The following is an 8,994-nucleotide window of genomic DNA, read 5'->3' as shown; positions in this document are numbered from 1 at the left end:
GAACTTGGCTCACTACAGAAATTTTGGGACTCTGTATACGACTGTTTTGAAAATTGATCGCGGAGATATCGGTAGCTCGAAACGTTCTACTTGGAGATTATCGCTCGACAAGCTTCATTTAACTTTACACATAAATATAAATTATTTCAATTGTTCAAAGATGGATATTCGTAGCAGGAGGGTGTAATTGGTTCTTTGTAGCTCCGTCTGAGTGCGCCACTATTCCCGCGTACCTCGATTCAGAATCGCACTTTCAGTCGAACATAAAAGTTGCGATTTTTCCAACGGTGAAAATCTTGGCGATATTACGTTCCTTTTTCGAGATGTTCTTTGAAATAAAAATTTGTCAATAGATTTCTACTAGAGATTGAAATAGTCGGGTCTTTATCGATATTTATAGATTTCCCTGGCATCAACCCAATAACTGTCGAAGAGGCTCAATCGTTTGTTTACGGTACACCGTTAAATTACATGGAATTATCGCAATCGATACATCCCATATTAGGCACACCATTTTTACATTTGCATCCCTGTATGTCTCACGAGCTGTTAAAAATAACATGTAAAAGGTACGTGAACCGATAAAAGAATTGAATTATAGGTTATAACTGAATTTTTCTTCCTGACTTTAGCAAAAATAAACTGGTCAGTTGGTTGAGTACTGTCGGCCCTGGTGCACTTGGTCTAAAACTACAACCCGAGTATTGTGAACTGACTTTGTAAGATTGTAGATTTCAACGAGATTCCTTCACGTGTAAGACATTTGATAGTTTAATAAAAATATATGTTGAAAACTATCGTTCGCAATTACTGGATAGAATGTCGATTTATGTTTCCTGTATTTTCTCAATTTCGATGGCGCCCTGAACAATGGAATCGTCAGGATTTACCGCCTCTGCGCAGGAGTCGTTGGTCGTCGATTGGCCGAGGCTCGTATCGAAGTAACGGAACGGAATTGGCGTTCGCGCAATTTGCTCCATCGCCTCGACCAATCGCACTGCGCGGCTCATGGAGTTCGTTCGTTTCGGCCCTTTGACACCTTTCCCCACCACCCGCGCGCTTTTCGAACGCTTAGCTGAAATGACACGCATTCGAAGGTGGCACAGTCCCGCGACTGTCATCGCAGGGTATACACGAAAGCGCGATACGAGTGAATCGCCGTGTTTACACATCGCTGCTGTTCTTGTTGCTCGAGCCAAAACGAGCCTGTTACAATTTAGTAGCTAAACATCTGCCAATCGTACGTTTTTGTGTACGCGTTCGTCTCGAGCGGAATCGGTACGTACTTATTGTGCACGCGAAGTGTTTTCCAAATACAAAAAGAAAGAAAGAAAGAAAGAAAGAAAGAAAGAAAGAAAGAAAGAAAGAAAGAAAAAGTAGAGGGTCTTGAGCGAGGTTGGTCGAGGTAAGAATTTCAGATTACTTGATGAATCAAGAGATCCATGTATACGAACGGGATCCTTTCAATTAAGACTAACTGCATTTTATTCTTGGGACTATAAAGCATCGTTTACGCACCACGAAATTCTTTTTCTCTTTTTAAGTTTGAAAGTGAGTCAAGTGCCCTTGAGTGGAGTATCGTCAGAGTGTAGGGGATATATAAAAAAATCCATCGTTACTTTTGTCCCCGCTATTTATTATTTTCGTTTCTCGATGATATTGCATCGTTGGAGAGGTAATGTTAGCAAACAGACGGCCATATTTGTAGTCGAATAAGTTATTTTATTTTATTTTATTTTATTTTATTACAGTATTTTTTTCTCTCTTTTACCAATGTATATTTTCATTCGTAGGGGGTTTCCAATGTCATTTGGCTAGAGTTGCCACAATAGGACCGAGAGATATTAATTTTCGGTTATCTTTGACACGCTGCTGTTGAGAAATACATTTGTTGGCAAAGCCGAGACATAAAACACGTGAAATATTAGATTGTAGCCTATTGAAATTCGCGCGTTCTTGCCGCTCATTTACTTTATCCTGCACCAGAGACAAATTTTTCTGGTAATTTTGTTAATTTATTTATTTCTCTTGTTTTCATTGGCGTGCTATAAATAATAACAATAATATTCTACATGGGTGGAATTTTTCTTTCGAATCTACTACTCGTGCCCAGTTTGTAGAATCGACGAAACTTTTTTAATAAATTTTACAATTCAAAAATATTTTTCATTAGCCCTCGTTTCATCAACATGAAATCAAATTCTATTTCCTACCTAGAGTTGGTCCTTGGTGTTCGTTAATAACGCGCAATAGACTCTTTTTAGTCTCGCGAAATGTACGATTACGATTACGAGCACAAGCATGAAATTGTTGACAAGATCCGTGTAAAATTGAAGATTATGGCGATTCATAATAGAGGTACGTTGCGATTAGGTACAATTGGTTAAATTTTGTATCTGGTGTTCTGGTGTTCCGTTAACAGACTATGTAGTAGTTGTTGGAAAAGAATTTCAAAACTATTTCACCGATGATAAAGAACGAGGTAACGAGGAATTTCTTATAAATTTTGGTTATTTATCGCAGATATAAACGTTTAAGAAAATCGGTTATCATAGTAAAAAAAGTGTTCGAAGAAGGAAATCGATCGTAACTAAAAGAGAAACGGACGTTTAGTTTAGCGCGCACGCGCAGAGACTAGTGCGGCTGGCGATTCCAGAGCGCGAAAATTCAGCTTGTTGACGTTGACGTTGACGTTGACGTTGACGTTGACGTTGACGTTGACGTTGAGAAATAAAGAGTTGAAAATCGTATATGTTATTCTCTGATTTATCAACGGTGAAAGTAGCTTCCTATTCCTATCTTGGAAAGTTGCATTCGTTAATCGAGTTCCTTCGAGCTCGATATGAAATCTGTTGGTCATGTAGGGCAAGCAATTTACCGATATAATTACATGTAACGAGCGAAGGGTAGCATGGTCTCGTTTAGTTAATCGTAGTAACAAAATTAGCCCATTTACCTAATTAATATAACACAACGAAGCATCAGATCGGTTCGGTTTCTATACGTAGAAATGGCAAAAGAATTTTTGGAAACGAGGTAAAATCGAGGTTGAGAGCTGGCAAGTTGTAAGTTTGGTAGTTGCGATGTTAAAGAAAGAATGGTCTCCTAGGAGGATCCGATGCTTCCGGCCACTTTTCGATCCCATCGCTGCTTGTGTATCATCAGCTGATTGCGTCACGATCCGGTTCTCTCTATAATCGTTCATTAAATTGCCGGTAATTCGTAGTTGCGGGGGTATTTTATGTAGTATAAATGAATGAACATTATCGTGCAACACTTTGAAACCGGTCCACGTTAAAGCCAATTTACATGTCCGCTGCATGTCGATCGAACTGCGTTGAAAAAAAAGCCAGATCGATCTGTCGCCTGATCGATAGTCTTGGGTCTTGGATGGAATCACAATATACATCTAATTAATTTAAACGAACCTGATAACGTAGACTCGTGCCGTTGCCTGAGTTGCTTCATCGTACCATACTATAACGTACAAAGTTGAAATCTGAATATAGGAGTGCATATGGTAGACTTTGAAGTAGTTTGAAGTACATACAAGAAAGTTTTCATTGGAATATTCGAAAAATTCGTTTCGCTGTTACCTGTTACCTGTTACCTGTTACCTGTTGCCCCCGACACCTATAAACTCAACAAAGTAAATAATTACCGTACCATCAGACATTCGATGAACGAAACGCGTACCTTGACTCGTTCAATTCAAACATCCTAACTAGTCGTCGAGTTATTTTCAATTTATCAACTCGTAATCTGCTCGCTGTAATCGCGTGGCGCCGAGAAACGCAAATGAATAAATGTTTAATTTACGCGTATATCCATAGATTTATCCATGTACATCCGATCAGCTCAACTCGAATACCTGCGATGATGATTATTGCTTCGAAAGGATCTATCGTTTCGATTACGCCAATAAATAATACAATTTAGAAGATTAATTTACGAATTCGTCAGATTCATCATTTATCGCTTAAACGATCGTTGCGTAACGTTTACGTTGTTTACGAAACATTGCCAAATTTTCGTCGTGGGAGGCATTGTAAAAATAGCATCGTGTCGGCCAACTTTTGTTTACCGACGACAAGTTATTTTGTCTAAGATGAACAGAAATCCAACGTGCTAGTGACCTACATTTACCAATCTTGGCCCATGTACTTGTTTATTCCGTTTTATTTATTTATTTATTTATTTATTTATTTATTTATTTATTTATTTATTTATGTAAGCGAGAGTAAGACATTGGTGGTAAGAGGGTGGCAAGATAACAAGAGTGTTAAAAGTTTGAATCGATTACGGATCGGTAGCGGTACACATACAAGGTATAGTTGTTGAGTCTGTCAACGTCATCTTACGAATGTATAAATTATAAATCAACCGTTCGATCCTTTGGTAAATTTACTTTTTACCAAAGATATCTTGGCTGACTGCACGAGAAAAGAATCCTCGTTCGAAAATGTTAACGAATTCGCAGCCTTCGCAAGATGTCGCAATCTTACATCTTTCCACTTTGCCAAGCTGGTTTCCAGTGACGAAATACTAGGCTCTTTTTCGTAAGCAATTTGGTGGTCGAATGATTACGTAACGCTATCTATTCGTATTCGCAGAAGGTCAATGACCAGCTACGAGAACGATACCGAACCGATACGAACCTATCCGATCGATTAGGGCCTCTCGGAGATCGAGAAAGGTCGGTTACCTTTCGAAAGCCCACGCATCAGTTTTCAGAGCATTGTGCACGAAAAAGAAACTATATACTTGTATGATAGATAAAAAAGAAAGAAAATAAGAGCACTGCAGTCGACTGAAGACTATAGAGCGTTAGACTCGATTGATTCGAGCGTAAAGTAATGCAAATGTACAGTCAGGGATCGTTGGTTCGGCACTTTTATCAAATTGCACCGTTTCCTTTGTATACGCGCAGTTTTGATAGTTTGATTAAAAATGAAAAGCAAGTCAGCTAGTATCATAGGATATAGTAGGATCGACAGTAAAAGGTTAAGTAAGATTCCCTGCTGCTACGAGTCGAACGCGAAATATTCATCGAGGCTTTCTTCCTCTCGACACACGAGTTGCGAAAGCGACCCATTTGCGACATTTCGGTATCGCGGTCCTTCAACGTCCGACAATGACCGATTTCGCTCGAGATCGATCCGCATCGCACACTTGCAGCCTCGACCAACTGAAAAGTTATGGACGAAAATTCAGGTAAACAACGAGAGTGCTTTCGAGATTATGGTTAACGAACAATGGTTTCTTTTATCGTAATTATTAACTTTGGAGATTAATATTTCCATTCCAATAGTTGTGTCTGTTTGATCCGAGATTCAAAGCTTGTCAGTTTATTTTCGAGGCTACATGTAAATCATCGAGATTTCAAGTATCCGTTCTTTTGTTTCATTACGATATACAATATACATAGTGTATAATAGGTGTATTTAGCGCGTGCGACTCAAACTACATCAATTACAAACTTGACCCGACTCAAGCCCTCCTCCTGTCAGCGAAAAACGATTTAAAGTATTACAACTTACAACTTGCCGTCCTCTCTTTTGACCAAACGGCTCATCAAGTTTGGGCTAGCTTTCACTTGGGTCCCAGTTTAAATGAATTAGCAACATCTCAACGATCTCTCGACCAACCCTCGCCCCTCTACCAAACCTCCAACCAAACACCAAGCGTTTACACATTTGTTTCGACCAACCCTGTCTAAAATCGCCACCGATTGTCCAATTGACCAATATTCCTTGGACAGATCGAGGAAGGATCGTGGACCGAGCATCGCGATCGGTTAGGGTCGCGCAGAACCGCACAAGAGTTGGAGTGGCCAAGCAGGAGGAAGAGGAATTTAGTGCAAATCGGAAGGAAGGGACGGATCTGACGTGACGGTGTGGCGTGTATCAGAGATCGGAGGAAGGGCAGAGGATAGTTGGCAGATCAGAGACGAGAGACGAGAGACGAGAGCCGAGAGAGGAGATAGGCCAGGGCAGGCGACAAACAATAGACGACGCATAACCCGGTGCTCTCGATGGGGTCGTAGTTGCGCGTATTTGTAATGTATCTGACGATGATAGGCCAGCACGGCAGGAAGAGATCGTCGTAGGGGGATCGCCATAGCTAATCGTACCACCCAAGGTGGCACAGATTGAGAGCTCCATCAGCACACATCCTCTTCTGCCCGGGCAAATACCAACCAGCGTCAAGCCGGGCCACATGTACGTAATATTTTTACATTTTACATTTTACATTTTACATTTTACCTTTTACATTTGACATTTGACATTTGACATTTGACATTTTACATTTTACATATCGATATTATTATTATATTAAACAACCTGGGTTACCGATGGTGCGCGTTTACGCTATCTACCCATCCCTCGAGGTCCTAGAAGCTCTCACAGTGTCTAGCTGGCTACGAGGACCTCGAAGTTGACGTTGACATTGACGAACAGGGCGACATTTCGACAGACTCCTAGATACATAGTTCCCGAACGAACCAAGGTTACTTTGGACTACTTGGAGGCTCTGGATGACGTGGATGAGTGTTTGAAAGCAAACGTAGGATGAAACCGACCATCGAGATCCTTTGTTCAACGCCAGACGACGTGACGCGACGCGACGCGACGGAACGATTCGGAGGAAATTGGTTCCTTCGGGAATCGACGCGTCGAAAACAACTCATGTTTTATCGAAATTGGCCAATGTTCTTTTTAAAATTCTCAACTATCGAACCATCGAGCACACTTTGACAGGGAATTGTCTCTTATCCTTTGGACGATAATAGCGAAAGTTGGCGTAGAAGCGTGTATTGTATCGCGTATCAGCAGTGAATAATAACGATAGTAAGGTTGTCGTGTCGTGCAGAACGATCGAGGGAGGATCATCTGCGAATAGGCGGAGGCCAGCACGGTGGACGATCAGCAGATCAGCGGAACCAGCGGGATCAGCGGGATCAGGCACCGTCGATCGAACCTCTCGACTTCTCCTCGTTTCGCGCAGCCCTCCCTTTCCCATCAGGGGCGCGACACGTACCAGCCGCTTCCGGCTAACCGGAAGTGACGCTCTATGCGAACGGCTGACCACCGTCTTTCCTCGTGATACCAACACCACGTAATCGCAGAGCCCACGCACGACACAGCCATCATGGAAGTCGCCACCGAACTGTACGTACCAACTACCAACGTCTTCTTTTCCGATCTTACCACTTGCTCTTACTCCACCTTACTTTCGACTCCATTTTTGGACGACGGCATGTAAACTAGCAATACCTGCCGCGGACGTTTGTTGTCGCCAATTGGACCGTGTTCGACGGCGAATCATTGGCCAATTTCCGTTACCCGTAAACCGAACCTACGTAATTCTATTACACGATAATACTCGTGCACTCGTTTCCAGTCGATAAATAAATAACGAGAGGTTACGGGATTTCTATCGGCTACTAGTTTTGCAAAAAATCTCGATAGCGTCGCACAGTGGTTGGCTATCGTAACATAAACAATCGAAAATTGTTGTTTCCGTTGACAAGGAGAGTCTATTTAATATGTTATTAAATATGTTATCGAGGCATAAATCATCGGTTGCGCGATGGACGGCAAGGGTCGCTAGTCTTCTTCGCCACGATTTTATCGCGTCTTTACGAGCGACCTCGCGTTAAGTAGGCCTAAACGAGAGACGATCATCCGTTGAAAGGCTTGTCCCCTCGCTGTTGACCTTGACTTGGCCAAACCAAGCCCTTTTACAGCCATTTCTCGACCAAATCCGTCCTGGCTACGCGCTTCAATTTTCCTCGACAACGAGATTTCCGTATCGCGTGCATAGCGTCGGTTTCAAGATCCACGAGGATCGTATTACTTGTAAGCATCGCCATCGGTCGCCGCAAACTTGCCTTTATTGAAATTGACCCTGGCTACAGAATTTCCAGCGACGACAACTAATCGCATCGGCAGCCTTTTTTTAATTGTTTCAGCTTGTCAAACTGAAGGCTGTCTATTCTAGTTTAACTCGACAAACAGTTGTTTGTAAGAAACGTTATTAAAGGTGAATCTACGATATTATTAGCTAAGCGTCCATTGGATGAATAGCGTGACAATAATAATACCATTAGTCGGAAAATAAGCTTATTTTATATCGTATAATAGTATAGTAATAGGTAATAAGCTGATTATTATACACTCTGGATTATATCGTATATCGTATATTTGAAGATTATAATAGTTGTAGCGGAATACCGAATTCACGAAGAATAAGAGCTGGTTGGAATGTTGGTCCAATGGAATGAAGATGCAATCCAACCGTATGTCAGATGAGTCGAGCGATTAGTTAATTCGATCGAATTCAAAGGTTATTCGCGCACGCCTCGGCAAAGACGTGGCTCGAACGTGTGCAGGGATTCTACTCGCATGTATGTATCTAACGACAGACCTGGCCGAAGTCATTGTCAATCATCGTGCTTTCCTGTATACTCGACGCGTCCCGACCTCCGTTGCTGGTGATACACAAATGAGAATAATACTTGAACAGCTCCATATCTTTCAAACTATTCATTTGTCATTTTCATACTTTTATTCTTTCGTTCTCGAGACTCTGTTATCGACTGCAGAGCCCGTTTTGGCTCGTTCCATGAATTTCTTTAATCTAGTCTGTGATTCTACGATATATTATAAAAAAAAGTTGATTCGATTGTTGTTTGATTAAATATGAATCATACGAGCCTATTTCGATTTAAATTGATCAGCCCTTCTTTTCTTATTTACCATGGACTGCTCGACTATAAATCTTTGCGTTCATCTATCGCGCGCATTGAAATTCCCAACTCGCGGCATGCAACAGGCTGACGTGCAATCGAATATGGATACGTTTATGGATGGAACAGAAATGCAAAACTCCGCGACGAAAGGGAGACAAAGAAAAAACTCGTTAAATTAATCAAATAGACTCGCTCTCTCTCTCTCTCTCTCTCTCTCTCTCTCTCTCTCTCTCTCTCTC

At 41.5% G+C, this 8,994-nt stretch overlaps 1 protein-coding gene across 3 annotated transcripts in view; it reads left to right on the top strand.

Annotated features, from left to right (window-relative positions):
- Positions 1 to 1,068: 1,068 nt before the first annotated feature.
- Positions 1,069 to 8,994, top strand: part of LOC128887073 (excitatory amino acid transporter 1-like) — an 11,146-nt gene continuing 3,220 nt past the window's right edge. The window contains exons 1-3 of one of the 3 annotated variants that reach the window (XM_054142532.1): positions 1,069 to 1,278; positions 5,762 to 6,221; positions 6,874 to 7,172. In XM_054142532.1, the coding sequence (XP_053998507.1) occupies positions 7,153 to 7,172 (20 nt within the window). In that variant the 5' untranslated portion in view covers positions 1,069 to 1,278; positions 5,762 to 6,221; positions 6,874 to 7,152. Of the gene's footprint in view, positions 1,406 to 4,267; positions 5,215 to 5,761; positions 6,222 to 6,873; positions 7,173 to 8,994 lie in introns of those variants that run through there. The other 2 variants (XM_054142533.1, XM_054142534.1) reach the window with 2 other exon arrangements.

This window comes from Hylaeus anthracinus, unplaced genomic scaffold (assembly GCF_026225885.1).
Source record: "Hylaeus anthracinus isolate JK02 unplaced genomic scaffold, UHH_iyHylAnth1.0_haploid 11985, whole genome shotgun sequence".
In the NCBI taxonomy this organism is placed as follows: Eukaryota; Metazoa; Arthropoda; class Insecta; order Hymenoptera; family Colletidae; genus Hylaeus; species Hylaeus anthracinus.
The sequence above is the reverse complement of the archived record's forward strand: the minus strand, read 5'-3'. Positions and strand labels throughout refer to the sequence as shown.